A 24,887-nucleotide genomic window follows, 5' to 3' on the forward strand; every position below is an offset into this window, starting at 1 on the left:
CTTTAAAAATCATAGAATATCTTAATACAATATACTTTAGACATGTATAAAACATGCACTTAGTCCTCTTGTGATAAAAATCCCCCATGGAGGTTTTGAAAAGTTGGCATGTATGCCATGGGGGTTTTAGTGCGCAACCAGATTTTTAAGGGCTACAATTTTTGCAACGTTTCTGTGTGCACTGTTTTTTACCGTCTTGAAATAGTCTCATATCTGTTCTTTTTATCTTTTGGTATACTGATGATGAGCTCATAAGCCTTGATTTCTTTTATTTGCATGATTCTCGTACTTATTAATTGGCAAAAAAACTAGAGAATAGAGAAAAATGGCCTAAAAAAATAGAAAATACAAAATGAAGACCCCCCTTTTTCCCCTCCAACGACCTTCTTATCTTTGCACCATGACTCAAAAGACCTAAACCTAAATGTCCTAAAGTTAGAAGGATGAAGTAATCTTGAGTTAGTCTATCAGTAGGGAGAAAATGGATAAAATTTGAGTTATGTTTCTTTGTATTCAGAGGTGCTCCTACTGGTGGAGGCTTATACACAGTAGAAGTGAATACAATATGGCGTCGATTTTAAACAGAACTGGACAGAAACACGTCTGATTTCAAAAAATTTAACGGATTTCAAGATAAACGATGTTTTCTAATGAGTTCATTACAGTTTTCATCATTCAGTTAGTTACGATTTTGTCATGAAACTACGGTAAACATCGCAAATTGTGATCGTATGATAAATTGATTAAATTTAAAATGCCAAATGACTGATTCTATTTACAAATTAATTAATTTTGAGGATGTTAAGACCATTCAGATAAGCAAATTACCTGTAACAACAAATTATGACACCTGTTGTGACCGTTGATTAGCTTGGGGTCGTAAACTTGTCCTAAATATGTCGCCAGGTAAAATTATAGATTTATAGAAATAGATCAGAAAAACTTCAAAATCGGTAACCAATAATTTTTTCCAGTAGATTTTGTGAAAATTGGGATTTTGACTTTTTTTACGATCCGGATATCAGGATTCAGGTTGAGACATGAAAATCTGGATAATACCGCCAAAATCGGGATAGTTGGCAGGTCTGAGTAAATGTAGTAAAATCAGATAAACAAACTTTCCCTCTACTAGGGTTTTACTTAGCCACCCAAAAAATTGAGGTCAGTCCCTGTCTACCAATAAGGTCTAATTGTAAGGAGGTTAATCATACAATATTCATCATCTTTAAACAAGAACTAAGCATGATTAAACAATTTCCATCATTGGTAGAGACAATTAAGGGTTAGTAATCAGATATTATCAAGCCTCAATGGTCAGTGAACAAGGTATAATGGCCAGATTTTGAGATGAAATATGGCCCTGAAAATGATGGAAGAAAATAATCCAAGTGTAAAGTCTGTAGTAATGTATTATTCAATAATGGACTAATTATCTGTACAACATGATTATCCAAGAACAGGGATATCACCAAACTTCAATATCTTTTCTTCAATACTGACCTTCCTTTCAGTAAATGCAAGATCTCTCTGAAAAGATTTTATTTAATAATGTTTAACTCTCTATTCAAATATGTAATAAAAAATGAACCTTAATGTGCTACTTTTAGAGATAAATGAGGTTGAAATTTTAGACATTTACTAAAAATTTCCATTTCTCAGATATTTCTATCCATTGAATAGACATGCCTAACTTTTTTGTTTCAAAAGATAAACACAAAAAGATTTTTGTAAAATCATTTGGAATATCTTATTCACATAAGTATGCTCTAAATTTGTGCAACAATTCTTTGGAAATAATTATTTTTATGAACTTTTCATCATTTTAGATAAAAATAAACTGTTAACACAGAGATATATCTCGCCTTTTTGCTATTTTGATAATGCAAATGTAGAAATTAAAATAGCAATTCTTTAACATGTAAGTTAAGCAAATATTCAAAGTCTATGAACCATGACTGAAGGCACATGCCTAAACAATCTCCAGGGCAATGACATGTGTCAATGCTAATACAACTGCACACCAAATACTATTGACTTATCATAAGTTTTTCCCTTCAAAACAAACCTAAACACAAACATTAACTTGTAAACATTTCAAAGTCAATGAACCATGATGAGGGGGTGGGGGCTATATAATATCCATGGAAATTAGACTTGCAAATGCCAATACAGTTACACAAATATCATTGACTTAACATTAGTGGTTCATCTTAAACTGATCTAATCAAAAACTAATACATGTAAACTAAGCAAAAGTTTCAAAGTCAATAGACCATGACTGAAGGGTAAGGACCAAATATTCTCCATGGAAACTAGATGTGCTAATGCCTATACAACTGTATAACAATTATCATTGGCCTACCACTAATGGTTCCCCTTAAATTTACCTAATCACAAACTAATACATGTAAACTAAGCAAAAGTTTTAAAGTCAATAGACCATGACTGAGGGGTGGAGCTCAATAATCTCCATAGAAATAAGATATGCCAATGCTTATACAACTGCATACCAAATATCATTGACTTACCACTAGTGGTTCACATAAACCAGACCTAATCACAAACTAATACATTGCTGATGCCTTATCATCTGTACAACATGATTATCATTCTTCTGAGGTTCAATAAAAACAGGGGTATCACCACACTTCAATATCTTTTCTCAGTACATTGAGCTTCCTTTCAGTAAATGCAAGCATTCTTTGAAAAGGTTTTATTTGGTAATGTTTAATTAACTCTCTATTTTCATTCTTTAAATGTTATGCTGAATCTAAAGTGCTTTTCTATACTGTTATTTATAGAAGGCTCTTCTGTGCGCCCTTTATTGCTCCACTGACTAATCAAGAAAAAGAAGGGGTGACTCAAAATAATTGTTTTTTAGATGTCTCTGAAATGTTTTTTAAACTTGAAATTTGGGTTGACTAGTATTCTGTGTTAACTTGTATTTATTCACACTTTGGATAGACACACGTCTATTGTTGACCCCTAAATGTCTTTTTTCTCATTTTATTGTATCATTGGGTTGCTGCCTCATTGACATATGCCCCAAATTCTACTCAAAACATTTAAATTTTCCTAAGTCCATTTAATTTTATAAGGGGGAATTTTCAATTGGCTTTCGAAGTTTTCAATTTTAAATATATTAATATATATGCAGAATAAATAAAGAGCTGCACCATGAGTGCATGATACTAAAGTTCCATAACTCCTCAATGTCATATCAGAAATTTACAAAAAAACTAAAGGGAGGTTATTTTAATAAATATAAACCAGTCACCAAAGTTTCATGAACACTGCTCAAAGCACTTTTTAGTTATTGTCCAAAAACTGGAAAATCCCCCCTTTTTTTATGAATAAAATCCCATAACTTGGAACTGTAAAATCTAAAATTTACAAACATAGATAGGGAGCTTAAGTCAATAGATATCAACAATTAATCAAAGTTTCAAGAAAATTAGTTAAAGCGATTTTGAGTTTTTGTCCGACATATTGAAGACGGACAGACTAATGGACAATGGTATACAATAATAAGTCCTATAAACAGGTGTATAAAAATGCAGGTTTTATGGTAATATTTTCACATTTTTATTATGCTTCCGAGCAGTTGCACCAAGCGTGCATGATATGCTCTTGCTGTGCATATTGAAATTGTTGCAAGAAAAAATTATGAATCAAATAAAATGGCTTTGTAGAAAATAGAATTGAGAATTAAAACAGGGAATGTGTCAAAGAGACAACAACCTGAACAAAGAGTAGAAAACAATGCCACCTATGGATCTTCAACACAGGGAGAAAATCCTGCACCCAAAAGTGGGATTCAGCTGGCCCCTAAACAATAATGTATACTAGTTAAGCGAAATGGACGCCACACTAAACTGCCATATTAGCTAATTAAATGAATTGGAATCAACTCAAGTTCTCCACCTTACATAAATACATATTCCATCCTGTCCATTGGCTAATTAGGTTATATCTATAAAATTTCAGAATCAACTTAATTCTCTTGCAAACATAAATATGTATGCCGTCTACATCCTCGGGCTGTAAAAAATACTTCAAAAGTCTCTGGTATATAATTTGAATATATTTAACTCTAATACCACATCAGATGAGACAACTATGATCTATGATTAACTTGTCAATTATCTCAATCAAAAATGGCTAGTGACTTTGACATCTCATTAAATATTAGAAAAATTATTTAGATTCCTAATACAATGTAGTAAAATAACATGACTACATTAGGCAAATCCTAATCCTGTTGTATTCAACTTGTTTTCATATTCACTTAAATACTCTCCAAGGCTTAGTTCTTCACAATTTCAGAAAGTAGTGAATTCTAGATATCTTTGCCTTTGTGTTGTTAGGTTCCTGGCTTGTTGACCAACATCACCTTGTATTCATACTACTACATGACAAAAGAACAGTGAAAAGACAAATATCAGGGAGAAGTGGCAAAGACATATCTATGATTCAAATCATCCAATTCAAAGATGAGAGTTGGAGTATGTTAGATGTAAACCCTATCCTCCATGGAGTTTTTATTTACATACTTCATTCGCATAGGATTCTTCAATAAAATGTTGAAAAAAAGCTTACTTTAATGAAATATTCACTGTATTTTATAAAGATCAATAAGACTTTTAAAATATTTGTTATTTATACATCTAAGTCAGATCTTTAAAATTTACCCCAAAAAATGTTTGAATTTGGTTGCCATGGTAACAGTTTTATCCCTATGTAATGAAAAATGTTAAATTTTGGGTTAAATCTTGTAATATTAGCTTATTTCTAAGGAAACAATGAGATAATTGACTGTCTGTGAATCAACTGAATGGAAACTTTATTTACTTCATAAAATTGTTCAATTTTTTCCTCATAGAAACAGAGTTACTTCCTTGGCAACCAAAGAAAATTGTGAGTAAAATTGAAAAAACAAAAGGGCACACGCTGAAATGTCACGCCTACTGTATTGACCACTGATTTTATGTTGATAGTCATACATATAAAGTTTTACTACAAATATTACATTAACATTTATGATCCAAGAAAATGAGGTCAAGGTCAGATAAACCAAGCCGGAAATACATGTACACCTTTACTACAATCACCGAATATAGATGACTTATTCCTTATAGTATAAAAGAAACAGACCAAACTATGGAAGTTTTATATTGACCAATGAACCATAAAAATGATGTCAAGGTCAGATGAACCCTATTAGACACACATGTACACCTTAAAATCATTCCATGCATCAAATATAGTTGACCTATTGCTTATAGTATCTAAAAATCAAAGTTAACTAGGAAAACTAAATATTGACCAATATACCATGAAAATGAGGTGAAGGTCAAATGATACCTGCCAGACAGACATATACACCTTACAATCATTCCATACACCAATATAGTTGACCTATTGCTTAAAGTTTAAGAAAAATTCGTAAGGGTTCCGTGGAACCCAGTGTCTCGCCTACTTTTTCTGTTAATCGCAGGCTCAACAAAAATGAGGAAGTAAATCAATAAAAATATTCCTCTTGATACTATCTTTTGATTGAAAGAAGCTTCTGTCCAAGTTTGGTAAAAATCCAGGATAGTTTATGAATCTAATAAATGTTTAAAAACTTTAACTGCAGACTGAATGTAATGTTAACTGGAAGAAAACAAAATTACCTTCTAGATACTAGCATTTGATCATAAACAATTTAAGCTTCTGTCCAAGTTTGGTACAAATCCAAAATAGTATAAGAAAGTTATTAAAATTTTAAAAACTTTAACCACAGATCTAGAGTGAATATGTTGTTTCCTGGCAGAAAATCTAAGTTCCTTTTTAAAGTAAAATACGGAAAAAATGGATTTATTTTTTTACAAAATTTCCTTCTAGATACTATCTTATGATCATAAACAAGCTTCTGTCCAAGTTTGGTACAAATCCAAAATAGTATAAGAAAGTTATTAAAATTTTAAAAACTTTAACCACAGAGTGAATGTGTTGTTTCCTGGCAGAAAATCTAAGTCCATTTAAAAGTAAAATAAGGAAAAAATGGATTTATTTTTTTACAAAATTTCCTTCTAGATACTATCTTATGATCATAAACAAGCTTCTATCCAAGTTTGGTACAAATCCAAAATAGTATAAGAAAGTTATTAAAATTTTAAAAACTTTAACCACAGAGTGAATGTGTTGTTTCCTGGCAGAAAATCTAAGTCCATTTAAAAGTAAAATAAGGAAAAAATGGATTTATTTTTTTACAAAATTTACTTCTAGATACTATCTTATGATCATAAACAAGCTTCTGTCCAAGTTTGGTACAAACCCAGGATAGTTTAAGAAAGTTATTAAAATTTTAAAAACTTTAACCACAGAGTGAATGTAATATTTCCCATAAGTAATATATGGAAAAAATGGAATTTTATTTTTACAAAATTTACTTCTGGATACTATCTAATGCCTCGTTCACACGTACAGTTAATTCGAATTGAATTCGAATCGAATGCGAATCGAATTCGCTAATCGCGTTCACACACTCTTCTTTTTTTAATTCGAATTGATTCGAATTGGCTAAATCGCATTATCCAATTCGCATTAGAAATGCGTTTTTGTTAATACGAATTAAAAGTTAACGTCATTCGGACAGTAAAGCGAATTTGACGCACATTGCAATTCGAATTAGGATTTACGTTCGGACGTAAAACGTTTCGAATGCGAATTAAACTAATTCGAATTAGTTAATGCGAATCGAATTCGAATTACGTGTGAACGCAGCATTATGATCATAAACAAGCTTCTGTCCAAGTTTGGTAGAAATCCAGGATAGTTTAAGAAAGTTATTAAAATTTCAAAAACTTTAACCACAGAGTGAATATTTGTGGACGCCGCCGACGACGACGACGCGGACAGAATGTAGGATCGCTATGTCTCGTTTTTTCGACTAAAGTCGAAGGCTCGACAAAAACAGACCAAAACACAAAAACTTAACATTAAGCAATGAATTATGAAAATGAGGTCAAGGTCAAATTAAACCTGCCAGACTGACATGTATATCGTAAAATATTTCCATTCACCAAATATATCTGACCTTAATTGCATACAGTATTAGAAAAACAGACCAAAACACAAAAACTTAACATTGAGCAATGAACCGTGAAAATGAGGTCAAGGTCAAATAAAACCTGCCAGACTGACATGTACATCGTAAAATATTTCCATACACCAAATATAGCTGACCTACTGCATACAGTATTAGAAATACAGTCCAAAACACAAAAACTTAAGTTTTACCACTGAACCATGAAAATGAGGTCAAGGTCAAATGACACGTGCCAGTTGGACATGTACAACTTACAATCATTACATACACCAAATATAGTAGACCTTTTGCTTATAGTATCTGAGATATGAACTTGACCACGAAAACTAAACCTTGTTCACTGATCCATGAAATGAGGTCGAGGTCAAGTGAAAACTGTCTGACAGGCATGAGGAGCTTGCAAGGTATGCACATACCAAATATAGTTATCCTATTACTCATAATAAGAGAGAAATTAACATTACAAAAAATGTTAACTTTTTTTTTCAAGTAGTCACTGAACCATCAGAATGAGGTCAAGGACAATGGACATATGACAGACAGAAACTTCATATCATAAGGCATGTATATACAAAGTATGAAGCATCTAGGTCTTCTACCTTCTGAAATATTAAGCTTTTAAGAAGTTAGTTAACGCCGCTTCCCCTGGATCACTATCCCTATGTCGAACTTTCTGCGACAAAAGTCGCAGGCTTGTCGAGCTTTCTGCGACAAAAGTCGCAGGCTTGACAATAAGGTTTTTACAGATTAAACAAAATGACTCGTATATTTGAAATATTAAGGAGAATTACATTATAAATTATTTTTTACCTAGCTACAGTGTCTGTACATAGCAACCAACTAAAATATTGTATATAAAGTAAATAAATGATTAGTTGACAGCTAACTATGTCAATCATTGCTAACTTCTGCATCATTTGGTAATTGGTGGAGAGTTGTCTCATTGGCAATAATACCACATCATCTTATTTTTATCTTTATATATTACCTATCTGACATGTCACTTTCACAGAGTTAATAATCACAGACAGATATAATTTACACTGTCACATTTTTTGTACTATGTCATTAGAAGAACCATAACCGTTCTGTATTACACGATGCTAGACTGAATGTCTAAGTACCTTTACTATATAGAAATTGAATAAAGATGAAGACTCCACTTGTCTTTTAATTTAATGTTTTAAGTACTCTTAAATTTTTTGGAACAATTTATTCATGAAGAAAATGTTGATTAGTTCCGAAATCAGATTAGTTCTAAAAGGAACCAATCATTTGAGATAGGCATGTACATTAAAATTCTGATATAATCATGCTTTCTTAGTTCTCAAAGAAGCATGAGGAATGATTTGAATGATATATTATGACTTATTTTCAGTTTGTTTCTTATTATTGTTCTAAAAATAATGCATTTTCTATAACTCCTTTGAGTAGTTCAGCTTATATGATTTTGGCTTTACTGTTTGAAACCTTTTTTCCCTCACATTTTAAATATTTGACATGCCAATTGTTTGGTCTCCAGTCAATTTGATGAAGGATATTCCAGAAATGTATCCTGTATCAGTATCACAACTGTTTATTAAATGACACCTTACTGGTACTTTCTGTAATATGATTTCTTGTTTTTTACTCTCAAAGAGTAGTAAAAATAAATTCACTTCTATCTAACCTAAGAGTCTCAGTGATGTCCTGATGTGTATTTTGATACATTTTTGTTGTTGTGTTGCTGTCTGATAGAGGTTTATTTTTTATTCTTATAGCATTTTAAGCAGAGAATCCAGATTAGACTGCAGAATATTAAAAATGAGCAAGCATCAATTCACTGAACCATAATTTTTTTAACAATAAAATAGCAAACAAAATCTTCTTCTCATTAATTGATTTTTTTTTTCAAAAATAAACAATTGCACAAGAGCATTATCATAAAAAAAAAATCTGAATTCTATCATCTTCATTAAACTGTATATATTCTTTCCATTCAGATATCCCTACATGTAAAAACGACAAAACATATTTGTTAAAAATCTCTCCTTTAATAACTCTGTTGCGCTTTAATGTAACAGTCTTATACAAATACCAATTGGAATACTCCAAGAAGTCTCATATATCAAGGAGTTAATGCACAATTATTTATAAACATGGACCAATCTTACATTCATCATCCATCAAAACTAAATTGGAAACCACTTTCAACCATATGTACCAGTATCAGGCTATTAGTGACAGAAACACAATCTTTGTCATTCATCATTTCTTCAAAAAAAAAATTTACAACACTATTGCTTTTTCCCCCAAATCCATCAATCAGTAAATGCTGTAAGAATACAATATATGATGAACATCTCGAATTATTTATTTTACAGAAAAATGATACAAGAGTGCACACTCTGAAATGTTTCTCCTGCTTTACTGACCATTGCTTTTATGTTGAAAGTTTTAAAGATAAAGGTTTTACTACATGTATCACATAAACTTAACATTTTTAAAGATCCATGACAATGAGGTCAAGGTCAGATAAATCCTGTCAGACGGACATGTACACCTTACAATTATTCCATACAACAAATATAGTTGACCTACCAGAATTGCTTATGGTAATTGAAAAACAGACCAACACACAAAAACTTAACATTGACCAATGAACCATGAAAGTGAGTTCAAGGTCAGATAAAACCTGCCCCATATACCACATTTAATCACGTAACTTTAACCTTGATCACTGATCCATGAAATGAGGTCGAGGCCATGTGAACCCTGTCTGGCAGACATATAGACGTTGCAAGGAACCCATATACTAAATATAGTTATCCCATTACTCATAATAAGTGAGAAATTCACATGACAAAAAAAATATTACACTGAACCAAGAAAATGAGGTCAAGGACAATGGACATATGACAAATGGAAACTTTGTAGCATAAGGTATCTGCATACAAGGAAAGAAGCATCAATAATTCTACCTTCTGAAATAGAAAGCTTTATACCAATAGTTTACACTGCCGCCGCTGGATAGAATCTCTGTGTCACGCTTACTGCAACTTTCGTCGCAGGCGTGACAAAAACTGCAGTTTAAAATTATTGTTTGGATTCATATTTCTGCATGGGGTACTAAATTTTGTGGATTTAGTTTGTAAAAGCGAACAACTAATCTAAACGTTCAAAAAAAAAAAGTCATCTACTACTGGTTAGTATGCCAAATTCCTTAAAACCTCGAAATTAATTATCCATGAATGAATTTTCGTAAAGCCACAAAAATTGCTGCACACTTAAATAAATGAATCCACAGTAAAACATATTTCATTTCATCAGTTTTACAACATAACTGCGATTAAGACCCAACAGCTTAGAACGGACTGTCTTAATTGTAAGTAAAGTAGAAAAGTTACGCAAGCCTTGTTGATTGCTACCCTGATAATATGTACTTTGTACCATTAAATTAACATTAAATTGTCTCAGAACCTTGGTCCTCTATGAACCATCTAATAACAATCCATTTCCTTCATTTGACTTTATCATAATAATTAATTTAGCACTTTGTTGTTAGGAAGAACTTATTTCTAACGTAACTTCCTACTTTGAAAAACTAAAAATGCACAATCACTATCATTGTCATTTAAATCAATTACAGGGCACTGTGAATCTATTTCTATTCTTGGGACACTTATTTTTTCACAGATTTTGTTGGTTATATAAAGTACTTCCATGGCACATTACTAATTTCCAGTTATTATATAGAGTCAAATGATAAAAAAACAAAATCAAAAGCCCTGGAAACAGCAACTTTTCCAGAAACTCATAATGAAAATTAGTACCTAGGAAAAAAAAAGGAAATTTAAAATAATACAGAAAAATGAATAGTTTTCCTGTTACTTTCAAAGATGTGTATCTAGATATCACAGATACATCCATGTTTTTTTATTTTTCCTAATCATTTAAGATTTGTAAAGTTGCAGTTTCCTGCTAATCATGCCACATTCAAGTGTATTATAATTAGCTGCAAAAATATTATTTCTTGCACAAAAACAAAAATAGCTCATTCAAAACAATTTCATCAAATATTAAAATTTAAATCAATTGTTTATTTAACACTTCCTGGCATATAAATCTATATCTTAAGAGACTCCAAAGAAGCTGTATTGTTTAACTAGCTCATCATGTCATGTAGAAAACTAAGCTAAGGAATCTATATATATACCCTGAATTTCAGATTGGTTTATAAACAAGTTTTTCCAGATGAAAACAATACCTGAATAATACCAATCAAATACATAAAATTCAAAGTTCTATGAAAAGTCGTTTGCCACATTGTATTTCTGAGTTAAAAAATTAATGATGATGCATAAAATCTTGAAATTTGAAAGAATTGATACAAATAAATAAGATCTATTACTTCTCTCTGCTAATGGCATATTAAAGCATGTAATGTCAGGCTAAATGTAATTTTCAAATCTCTTTTCTAGAACACATATAAAAAAAAAGTCATTTCAAATCTGACACATTTCTAAAAATTTTACATATTTTACACTTGATAAGATGGAAATATTCAATTTCTTCATTTCCATACAATTTCATTTTGTGAAACAGAAATAGTCTCTAAAACGTCTGAAATATTTTTAATAAAGGACTCAATTAATAATGAAAGTGCATATAGGTTTTCCATGGTTAAATAATATATATTGCAAAACATTTCTACGACTTAAACTATTCCAATTGCAGCTTTCCAATATCATCCAGACACAGTAATACAATATCTTATAAAAAAAATTTAACACACTTCCTTATCTTGTCTCGTGTATAACAATCAGTTTTGTCTAACGAATAAAGTCTGCTCATCTTTTATCAAATTTAATTTCTTTTGTATTAATAGCCTTGTTCTGCTTTGGAGAAAATTTAATATCATAAGAACGTTTCTAATATTGAATTCACTCATAGTATCAGGACAAAAAACACCTTAAAAGCTAAGTGGCTTTGAGGATAAGATCTAAATAAAGTTATATCCTGAAATTTCATAATAGCTCATGTTAGATACAGGCTATCAATTTAAATGGTTGAAAAAAATTGCCTTGTGGGCGCGAAGCATGGAATAATAATCTTCCAGAACAAAAATAGTCTTGGGTTGATCTTCTTGTTTGATTCCTAAACATAAGAAAAGAAATAGGACTCAATTCACTAATATAACTTATGATGAAATGAAATTCAATATACTTTTGATTATTTTTTAATAGATTTTAAAAGAAATTTTCCCAGCTCAATTACCAACATTCCCTGATGGCCTTGATCATCTGCGTCTTCTAAACATATGTCCTAGATTACTCTGCCATGACGCATGATTGACTGTCTTTGTGAATGGTTAGAGGCAGAAGGCTCTTCTACCAGTAATGTAAAAAAAATAATGTTCTGGTGTCTATTAATAGAGTAAGAGCCTTTACTGTCTCCATTAAACCTGAAGTCTTTACTGTTAAGTTCCTTATAATTGCTTCTAATATAAGTATGAACTGACACTTACCTTCAATGTTAAGACTGTTGTCTATCTAATATAAGTATGAACTGACACTTACCTTCAATGTTAAGACAGTTGTCTATCTAATATAAGTATGAACTGACACTTACCTTCAATGTTAAGACAGTTGTCTATCTAATATAAGTATGAACTGACACTTACCTTCAATGTTAAGACTATTGTCTATCTAATATAAGTATGAACTGACACTTACCTTCAATGTTAAGACTGTTGTCTATCTAATATAAGTATGAACTGACACTTACCTTCAATGTTAAGACTATTGTCTATCTAATATAAGTATGAACTGACACTTACCTTCAATGTTAAGACTATTGTCTATCTAATATAAGTATGAACTGACACTTACCTTCAATGTTAAGACTGTTGTCTATCTAATATAAGTATGAACTGACACTTACCTTCAATGTTAAGACTGTTGTCTATCTAATATAAGTATGAACTGACACGTACCTTCCATGTTAAGACTGTTGTCTATCTAATATAAGTATGAACTGACACGTACCTTCCATGTTAAGACTGTTGTCTATCTAATATAAGTATGAACTGACACTTACCTTCCATGTTAAGACTGTTGTCTATCTAATATAAGTATGAACTGACACTTACCTTTAATGTTAAGACTGTTGTCTATCTAATATAAGTATGAGCTGACACTTACCTTCAATGTTAAGACTGTTGTCTATCTAATATAAGTATGAACTGACACTTACCTTCCATGTTAAGACTGTTGTCTATCTAATATAAGTATGAGCTGACACTTACCTTTAATGTTAAGACTGTTGTCTATGTAATATAAGTATGAACTGACACTTACCTTCCATGTTAAGACTGTTGTCGATCTAATATAAGTATGAACTGACACTTACCTTCAATGTTAAGACTGTTGTCTATCTAATATAAGTATGAACTGACACTTACCTTCCATGTTAAGACTGTTGTCTATCTAATATAAGTATGAACTGACACTTACCTTTAATGTTAAGACTGTTGTCTATGTAATATAAGTATGAACTGACACTTACCTTCCATGTTAAGACTGTTGTCGATCTAATATAAGTATGAACTGACACTTACCTTTAATGTTAAGACTGTTGTCTATCTAATATAAGTATGAACTGACACTTACCTTCAATGTTAAGACTGTTGTCGATCTAATATAAGTATGAACTAACACTTACCTTTTTGTCGATCTAATATAAGTATGAACTGACACTTACCTTCAATGTTAAGACTGTTGTCTATCTAATATAAGTATGAACTGACACTTACCTTCAATGTTAAGACTGTTGTCTATCTAATATAAGTATGAACTGACACTTACCTTCAATGTTAAGACTGTTGTCTATCTAATATAAGTATGAACTGACACTTACCTTCAATGTTAAGACTGTTGTCTATGTAATATAAGTATGAACTGACACTTACCTTCAATGTTAAGACTGTTGTCTATGTAATATAAGTATGAACTGACACTTACCTTCAATGTTAAGACTGTTGTCTATGTAATATAAGTATGAGCTGACACTTACCTTTAATGTTAAGACTGTTGTCTATCTAATATAAGTATGAGCTGACACTTACCTTCCATGTTAAGACTGTTGTCTATCTAATATAAGTATGAACTGACACTTACCTTCCATGTTAAGACTGTTGTCTATCTAATATAAGTATGAACTGACACTTACCTTCCATGTTAAGACTGTTGTCTATCTAATATAAGTATGAACTGACACTTACCTTCCATGTTAAGACTGTTGTCTATCTAATATAAGTATGAACTGACACTTACCTTCCATGTTAAGACTGTTGTCTATCTAATATAAGTATGAAATGACACTTACCTTCCATGTTAAGACTGTTGTCTATGTTATAAACTTGTTTGCATCTTTCTTCTCACTTTTAACCATCCATAGATCTATAAATTGTCAATTGAATCTTTCACCTAACTTTTGCCTTGACTGAGGTAAGCCCAGGCCTTGCGGTCATAAAAATTTCAAGCAGGATTATTGTACTCAGATTCAGCAATCAACCAAATCAAAATACTGGATTTAGTGTTTCAAGCACACATTTTGTATTCCGAGTACTGAGTCAATTTAATTACCCAGACCCCAGGTATATACTGAATCTATGATGACGTTTATGACCTACCTGCAGTATGTGAGTTGGTGCTAATTTTGTCTCTATAGCATGAACTTCATCTGTCTGTATTTGTTTGTGACCTACCTGCTGTATTTGAGTTGGTGTTGATTTTGTCTCTATGGCATGAACTTCATCTGTCTGTATGTGTTTGTGACCTACCTGCTGTTTTTGAGTTGGTGCTGATTATGTCTCTATGGCATGAACTTCATCTGTCTGTATGTGTTTGTGACCTACCTGCTGTATTTGAGTTGGTGTTGATTTTGTCTCTATGGCATGAACTTCATCTGTCTGTAAGTGTTTGTGACCTACCTGCTGATTTTGTCTCTGGCATGAACTTCAGCTGTCTGTATGTGTTTATGACCTACCTGCTGTATTTGAGTTAGTGCTGATTTTGTTTCCAGCATGAACTTCATCTGTCTGTATGTGTTTATGACCTACCTGCTGTATTTGAGTTAGCGCTGATTTTGTCTCTAGCATGAACTTCATCTGTCTGTATGTGTTTCTGTAAACTTTTCCATCTTGGATCTGTTGTTGGATCTACATTGCAAACCTAACAATAAAAATTAAAAACGAATTTAGCTTCTATCCTTAGGAAATTTTATAAGTAACTAGTTCTTAACATTGCTTTATTGGTCAATAATTTATTGCTTTGTTTTCTTGCAGGAAGTTAATGTATATTTTCTTTTCGGATATTTTTTTTTCTATAGCATTTGGTAAAATATTTTAATAATTGGTATTGTAAAAGGACAAAGCCTTTGATTATGCATAGAAGTATTTTTATTTAGTTAGTAACATTGCATGGTTGTTATTTATTCTATGATATTTTATTGCATTTTCAATCAGGACAATGCAAGAGAGAAGGATGTTTTTCTTTTTTTTAATTTCAATATGTAGGCATAAACTGAAGAGGAGTAAATCATCCTTAAAATGGCAATTTTTCAAAGAGTTAAAGGAGATGCAAATTGTATATGTCAATGAGACAGCAATTCCACAACATTATAAAAGCTAACAAGGCATTTAGAGAACAGAAGGTTTTGCTAAAAATCACAAAAAATATATACAAATTGTATATTAATTCAATAGAGTTATCCTACAATTTGATATCAACAGCACATTCTGAAATGCACAAAAATCCTGAGATATAAACAAAGAAAACCATTGACAAAGTCTGCTAACCTGGGTCAGGGGTCCAAATAGTTTTTAAATACATGTCACTCCAAAAGATTTTTTAAAACAACAATATTCGTTAAGAGGCATAAAATGTTTTTAATGTTTTTGTTCCTAGTGTTATGTTGCTGTCTCACTGAAGAATAAACCCATCTCCTTTCAAGCACATGGACTGTTTTAATGTGTGACATATTCATAAACAATTTTATAAAAGTACAGCTTAAAGTTACATATCTATTTCTGCAATAGAATTTGACAAAAATAATTTTTTTTTAAATGCATTACCATTACCTGTCTTATTAACAACAAAAGTACAGAAAACCTTACAATCCAATCCTATTTAACAATTATATTCAATTTATTTGACAAGATTTGAAATGAATGTGTAATTCTATCTGAGTACAATCTGACTTAGACAGTCATATGAAATGACTGACAGCTATACTCAAGACCATGGTACATTCAACAATGCTAAAATAAGGTATTATTTTAGACTTTGAATCCATTTTTGTCCTATTAGTCTGTTCATTTAAATTTTGTGAAATAAACAGACTTAAATGACAAACAAAGCTATCTGCCAGCATAGTACTAATCAAAGTACTGTAGTACTGAACATCGGATGACTGCAAGTTCTTGTGAATGGTCACAAGCACTTGTCTCAGAAAAAAAAATCACATCTCTATACCTGAAAGTGAGGTTAATGTACAGATATAATTATTTTTTCTTAGACAAGTTCGTGCGTGGATGATAAATAAATGACAGGGAATTCACCCTCACCGTAATAAATATGATACTGAAGTGATACAAATCAGTATACTCTGGTTTGTTGTTATATATTATATTAATATTTGTATATTACAGTTACATGTATATATAATTTTCATCCATTTGTATATCATTCTATTCTACTATTTTAATAATAGTGCAGTGCAAGTGCATGGTGGACACTCTTCTGTAATAATTCGATTTTTTCAAATAGATTGAATTTGAGTAGGCATTCATATTTTCCTGCCAAACTTTCAATCTCCCATGCAGAGTTATCGGTACTTGAGAGAGAGCAAGGACCGATAACTCTGCATGGAAGATTGCAAACGTTCTTGAGATATTCTTCCGCATGTGTTAACACACTTTTTCTGTATGTGTGCATAGATATTAAAGATTTTTTACTTATATATATGTAGGACTCTAAAGTGCGATGGTCACGCTAAAGTGCGATGGTCTACGCTAAAGTGCGATGGTGTCAGACGCTAAAGTGCGATGGTTGTTTGTATTTATAAGTGCGATTAGATGACACGCTAAAGTGCGATGGTATGTCACGCTAAAATGCGATGGTATACAACAAAAGTGCGTTGGTTTAACACGCTAAAGTGCGATGGTGTAAAACGGGAATGGGGTTCAGGCAATGGCTTTTGTTTTTTGCTGTGTTCATATTAGTTTTTCGTCTATAGTATTGTCTATAAATCATGCCGTTGTCCTTCTCTTTTAGATTGTTTTACACTAGTCAATGTGTTGTCCTATATAGCTTGCTATGCGACGTGAGGCAAGGCTCCACGTTCAAGGTCATAATGTTATTAGGTGCATACATCAACGACATTTGGTCTTTGGTGGATAGTTGTTTCGTTGACAATTACACCACATCTTCTTATTTGTTTTTTGCTTATTGTTTTGTATATAATCGTTATAGAATACGATCTGCGGGACTAGCCATACAGTAACCTATAATTAATTACATTAATGACTGTCACATTTAGCCTTGGATAGAGACTTGTCTCGTTGGCAATCATATTATGATACTACACCTCTGTTCGTTATGTTACTGTCTTGTTGACGAGTATCCATCTCTTTCACAGACATGACGAACCATATTGTAAAAAAAATGTTTTATAAAATACTTCAATTAGAAAGTAAAAAGTAGCTTTTATTTCACGTAAATAAATGACAATATGTGGGATTAAAACATAGAAGGAGTTTCTAAATTAAATTTGGACGAATTTAATACTTTGACACTTGGTGTATTTTGCCGTTTTCGCTCTCTTTTACAGTATACACCTCCCCCTTACTATCGTCAGTTTCTATGTTTATGAGATGTATTTTTTTTACCAGTTTCCTTACAAAAACACGTCTTTCCCCGCCGACACAGCGAAATGGCCGCATACTTGTACATCCCAAATGAATAGAACACAGACGGGATCATAGGTTTGCATTTCTGTTACTGTCGATGATATTTTGGGAAATAACTCTTCCGCATACAAACTCTTCTAGCACTGATCAAAAATGTTCCGGATTGGGATCATTTGTTTCTCTTTTCTTGTCTAGTAAAAAACCTTCATCTGCTGCATTTCCATTTTTGTTTGTACAAACGGCTAGTATCGTCATAATGCTATTTAACGTTGCAAACGTCCATACTTTCGCGAACAAACGCACTTTCGCGGAAAAACGCACTTTAGCGTATCGCGGCATCGGACTTTAGCGTGTTCCATTAAATAGCGCAGACCATTGCACTTTAGCATATCAAACCATCGCACTTTAGCGTAGGCCATCACACTTTAGCGTGACCATCGCGTTTTAGCGTCCCCATAGCACTTTAGAGTCCTACATATATATTTCTAACGACAAAACATTTTCATATTATTAATTTATGTTCTAAAAAAATATTTTTAGGAGTATCCATTGAAAAAATGAATTTATAACAAGCGATAAGGAATGTTATTTTGCACTCGATAATGTCTGCGTTTATCATGTTTATAGATCGGTTACAATCCCAACACGAAAGTTACGTAATGGAAATCTAGGCGACAGCAATACACCGGAATGCCCTCACGGTCATCCGATGTAAAAAGGACATCAATTTCATATCAAACAGTGTTCCATATAGTATTATACTTTTTATGGCTCATGTATTTTGGCTGTCAGACAGCTAGTTCATCTGGGATAGTTTTCCAAATATATGGTGCAATATAAGATCAAACTTTTTCACCTGTTCGCTCAACATGTGTTGGAAGTGACGATGCCTAAATTTTGGTCACATGGTGATGGAAGTCACATGACTGTTAATTGACAGACAGATTCAACTAACTTCCGTATCCTGGAACTGGCGTATTACTGTTTAATGCTTTTTAAAAATTACTATGGATATAATAAATATATTGGTTTTCAGATATTATTTAAACCAATTGAATTAAGGTATATAATAAACTTCTTGCTGGCATACTTTTAAATATTTTTTTTGTCCTTGAGCATATAGAACAAATTTCCTGTCTGATAAAAAATCTAAGAAAAACACAAGACAAATACAGGGCACAGAGTTGAGTAGGCTAAAAGGAAATGTAATGTAATCCGTTTTATTAATTAACACTGCTCTGCACTATATTAAGTGACTGGGGAAAGTCAAAGTTCTAATAACAATATATATATAGATGGATATAATATATATCATTGCCTTTATAGCCTATTCATGATGTCTTTTTCTGTCTGGATTACTTTATTGGGTATGTCAAAATTGGTATAGAAATACTGTCGACCATTTTACACTATATCATACCATAGTTTGTTTTTTTTGTTTTATTGCATGAAGTATGAAATTCAGACGGATATTTTTAAATCATGTAAATAATCTAATATCATTTCTTCTGAGCTTTGATTGTATGTAATAAAAAGAATTAAAGGCCTTCAAGACAAGTTACTAGAAATAAGTTCTGTTTCACAATTTTAAATGAATCTGCTATAATAAGACAGAATGATGTTTTTTTACACGTGTTCTATACTTGTTTTTCTTGCTTGCCTTAGAATGATTTTGTCCTCGTTATTAACCTGCTGAAATGGGTACTTGCAGAACTAGCTGCAAATTGTAATGCGAAAAATAAAGAAATCAAATCAAAGTCATTCTTGTCAACTGACCTGTATTTTGCGGGTCACACACGTGAATTTCCCCTTTCACATGGGATTTTTTAAATACCAAATGGTATTCAAATAACCCGGGAATTCAGAAAATGACCTGTTTTCACCCGTATTTCTGAATGGTATGGTTTCCGGTATTTAGAAATCAAATATATGTTCTGTTTTTTGAAAAAGAAAACAATTGAAAAGACAAAATTTGGGATTTGCTTATTTACCGTGCCCTTAATTGGATGAATACAGCTATCAAACATTAAATTTGATTAAAAAAGTAACAATTCGATAATTGTCTCGTTAATTGTACCCCAGAAAGTTGAAGCTAGTCAAGCTTGACATACAATTCTATGTCCTGATTATATGATTTGCCATTTGCAAATATTGAGGGGGTGGACAGACGGGTACCCTTCTGCCACCTCCCGACCCCCTACTCCCACCTCCCGTTCCCCTTCTCCCACCTCCCGCCCCCTATCTCCCACCTCCCACTTTTAGAATCTTTTTTTCTCTCCCACCTCCCACTCCCCAACTCCCACCTCCCTCAAAAGCTGTCCACCCCCTCAATATTAGTTATCATATAAAAATCATTTTAAAACAATTTGAACCTCTTTCTGTTGGAGATAATACTTGTGTTATCACTTAAATGTGATCAAATGTAAAAGCTTTAAATCAAATCCATATGCTCTAGATATTGCACAAAAAAGAAACACACTAAATTCTTCTTTCTATTATCTTCCTCCTGTGTAAAAGAGCACATAAGTTATAATTGATTTCTAATTACATGTATAGCTGGGGTTTATGACATTCATTAATAAAAAGTAGTGTGAACAAAACAATAAGAGGACATTGCTTTAGAAAGATATTTAATTAATGATAAATAAATAGGTATATAAAAGACCTCTAAATACTAAAATTGAACCGAAAAAAAGTTTGGAAGCGTTATGACCTGACATTTTCTTCCTCAATGCAGGATATGACCTGCATTTTTATTTTCAGAGGTTGACAGGTATATATGCAAAGTGTTTGAGTCAATTTGGTGGTAATGAATCTGGCATCTTGCCCTTATACCCCATGACATTTTTAACGACATGCAACCTTTTTCCAAAGTTTTTAAATGTCTCATTCAAGCCTTGGTGGTTCTTTCTGAAGGGGTTTACTGCAGACAGGGAAGACCCTAAATTACGTCTCTGAAGACAAAATATCTTCCGTCTTAGGAAACCCTGCATTCTGATTTATTTCCCATTCAGATTAGAAGTCTACTAATCAGATTTAAGAAAAAATTGACAAATACTTAACTGGAGAATAGGCTTGTTATCTTAAACCTATTTATCTGAAAAACAGTTTCAAAAAGTAAATTAAGTGAAAATTTCTTGATTATTTTACAAAACTGTTTCCTTAATCAGGATCAATTTAAATAAAAACCAATTTACTTTCATATTTTTTTCTCAACTTTATTAAACATTCTAATAAATGAAGACTAGAAATGAAAAAAAGAGGGTATGGGAAATATGTCAATGAGACAGCAACTCAAAGACAACAAGAGGCTGTCAGAGTGACTGCAAACTGGATTTTCCTGCACAGGATGGACCCTGAACAGTTGAGCAAGTATGGACACAACATTTAAGCTAAAACAGCTCTGAATTTGGATTGCGATTGAATATTTGACACAAAATAGGTTTGTGACACAAAATGAATGTGGTCGAAGAACTGAAAAATTCGAAATTGGACATTTACCTATTATGGTCCAATATCCAAAATCTAAGTACATTGTTAGAATCAGCATATCAAAGAACCCCAAGAATTCATTTTTTGATGAAATCAAACAAAAGTTAAATTTAGGACCCTTTTGACCTCAATGGGGTATTATCTAATTAATAATGAAAATAAATACAGGTTTAGATTCAGCATTTCAAAGAACCCTATATATATTCAATTTATGTTGAAATCAAACACAGTTTAATTTTGGACCCCGATTTGGACCAACTTGAAAACTGGCCCCAAAATCAGAAATCTAAATATATGTTTATTAATAGACAATATAAGCTTAGTTTTTAAATGAGTTTGCTTCATCGAAAAAAAAATATATATATATAGCATTCAGAAAGTTAGTTTATACAGAATATTAAACAAACCTACCACAAAATTCTTTAAACAATTTACCAAAGAAAAGAAAAATCAAAATGTCTAAAAATGAACAGTAAATTTCAAACTAAATTTTTACTGTCCTACAGAGCTTATCATCAAAAACACTTAGAAAACACAAAATTTTCAAATAAATCTGTCACTCCAATTATAATTGTGATTGATAATTACCACATGTTTGTTATCTTAAAAACACTTAGTGTAATCAAACTTTATATCTTTCATTTGTCACAAACTAATATCTGCAACTTATCTATCAATGTCAACAACTTTATATCTACACAATGCAATGTACTGAAATATATCCTTTTATAAAAATAGATTATTATCTAATGAAAATGATATTTGCAATCTGGATCCACAAACAGGATCAAGTAAAAACTATATACTTATTAATTAATTACATTTCTGTTCAAAGGGAAATAACTCAAAATCATGTAATAAGTATCCCTTATGGCTATTGAAAGGTCTACAACTCAACAACGAAAAAAGCTAAAATCGTGAAAATTGAACTTGACCTTCAGTTAGTCACAGGAAACAACATATCTAAATTTGAAAGTTTCTTCAAAGCGTTTTCATGTTAATGAACAGACACTATTTGGCAACCCCCTGCCCCCTGTACATCCCCAAATCAATAACTGATTTTTCTTTCGAAAATCCGGTTAAAAATGACTACCAAGCTATCTAGAGGGCAACATGCATGCAATCTTTAACAATATACAGATGTCTCTACAATATGTCAAGTTTTTAATTGTCACATGACAATGTTGTGAATAAATTTAACAGAAACAATCAAAGATATGCCATTAACACTAAATTCTCAAAATAAGGAAAACCATTAAGATAAGACTTTTTTACAACAAATCTCCACGAATGTTTGATTCTTATCATTCTTACTTTTTCTTATATAAGGGTTTATCAGTGTCTTTTGGGAATGGTTTAAATAACAGTTAGAGAAGTTTAAAGCCAAATTAGAAAAGTTTAAAGCCAGATTAGGTCATTTGGGAATAAAAATTAGTGGGGTGAGTTGATATATTTGAGAATTCTGTATAATTTTGAATAGTTTCTGATTAGGAATGTTTAATTTTTACCGAAAACTAGGGATTATCTTTAAAAAAAATCCATGTACCAAGGCACTATTTTTAGGCCCTCTTCTTAGACAATGCGTTAAAATATTTTGCCCGTTACCTCTACATTTCATAATAGTTATCATAAATTTTTCACACATCTTTATATTAATTTCTTCCAATATATTTCATATGAAAAATCCTGAGACATCCTTTTCCCATCAAAATTTTAGTTTTTCAAGTGCAGTTTTTCAAAAACAAGAATATATATACAGACCTATTTTTATTTTTCTATAATCATTATATTTTATATACTCCTTATTGAAAAAAAACTCTTTTATGAGTATCTGCGTACTGTGAATTTTATCTGCAGGCATAATTAACTAGATACATATACATAGAACACCAAATACACTGTTGACCTATTGCATAATACTATCTGAGATACAGACTTGACCACAAAAAAAATAACCTTGAATCACTGATCCATTATAGATACATTGATTCCATATGCCAAAATGGTTATCTGGTTACACATAATACAAATTTAGTGAGAAATCCATGTGACAAAAACAATTTGCTTAAACAGTTCATACCTGTCAACCTCTGAAACTTAAAATGTAGGTCATGACCTGCATTAAAGGAGAAAATTTCAGGTCATAAGGCGTACAAACTTTTTCGGTCCAATTTTAGTATTGAGAGTTTTTTTTATATGCTATAACATATACATGTACCACTGAGTTTCCTTAAAATAATCACTTTTGTAATTGTTAAGTATATAAATATTTATCATTATTTAAATATCTTTCTTAAGCAATTTCCTTTTATTGTTTTATTCACAGTAGTTTACTTCTTTTTATTAATGAATGTCATAAACCCCAGCTATACATGTAATTAGAAATCAATTATAGCTAATGTGCTCCTATACACAGGAGGAAGATAAATAGAAAGAAGTAAGTGTGTTTCCTTTCAGTGTAAATTATCTAGAACATATGGATTTGATTTAAAGCTTTTACATTTAAGTGATAACAAAATTATTCTCTCCAACAGAAATGTATTAAAAGGTTCAAATTGTTTTAAAATGATTTTTACAGGATATTTGATATTTGCAAATGGCAAATCATTTAATCAGGACATAGAATTGTATGTCAAGCTTGGCTGGCTTCAACTTTCTGGGGTACAATTTACAAACAATCCTCAAATTGTTACTTTTCAATCAAATGTAATGTTTTGATAGCTGTCATTGGCAGGGTAAATAAGCAAATTCTAATTTCAATTGTTTACCTTTTCAAAGGAAAAACGCTGAGAAAACCGAAAGTATATTTGACTTCTAAATACCGGAAACAATATCGGTCAGAAATATGGGTGATAACAGGTCATTTTCTGAAATTTCGGGGTTATTTCAATACCCGGCACGTATTTAAAAAATCCTGTATGAAGGGGGAAATTCTCGGGTGTAACCCGCAGAATACGGGTCAGTTGACAGCTATGAACAGTTGCTGAACCATATAAGGCAACTGTGCACCAGGACTGAGGCATCATGGTCTTCTAATCTTCTGTAACACAAATTTGCTTTACCAGTATACTAATAGTCAAGGCCATCATTGCTGCCACCAGATTAGCATCTAATTGTCTTGCATTCTGTGATTTTCATTGCAAATGAGACATAAAAATTGGTAATTTGCAAGAAGTCTTATTATTTGTATAAACACAAATAAAAAGGGAGTACTATTTTCCTTTACATGAAATAGAAAAATATCTTATTTCAAAATCAATTCTTACGTCAATACAATTTGTTGTCAAGATTCAAAGTTAATGACCAATGACTTCGGAGAAGGCAGGGCCAATTGAATCTTCATTGAAATAA

The 24,887-nt window shown here is 31.7% G+C and overlaps 1 protein-coding gene across 1 annotated transcript in view; it reads right to left on the reverse strand.

Annotated features, from left to right (window-relative positions):
- LOC127700426 (ATP-dependent RNA helicase DDX1-like) overlaps positions 1-24,887 on the reverse strand; it is a 270,402-nt gene that overhangs the window by 132,905 nt on the left and 112,610 nt on the right. Inside the window, exon 20 of the mRNA XM_052203879.1 lies at positions 15,195-15,306. Within this exon, the coding sequence (XP_052059839.1) occupies positions 15,195-15,306 (112 nt within the window). The remainder of the gene's footprint in view (positions 1-15,194; positions 15,307-24,887) is intronic.

The sequence above is a fragment of the Mytilus californianus genome, unplaced genomic scaffold, assembly GCF_021869535.1.
Source record: "Mytilus californianus isolate M0D057914Y unplaced genomic scaffold, xbMytCali1.0.p SCAF_5, whole genome shotgun sequence".
NCBI classification, from domain to species: domain Eukaryota; kingdom Metazoa; phylum Mollusca; class Bivalvia; order Mytilida; family Mytilidae; genus Mytilus; species Mytilus californianus.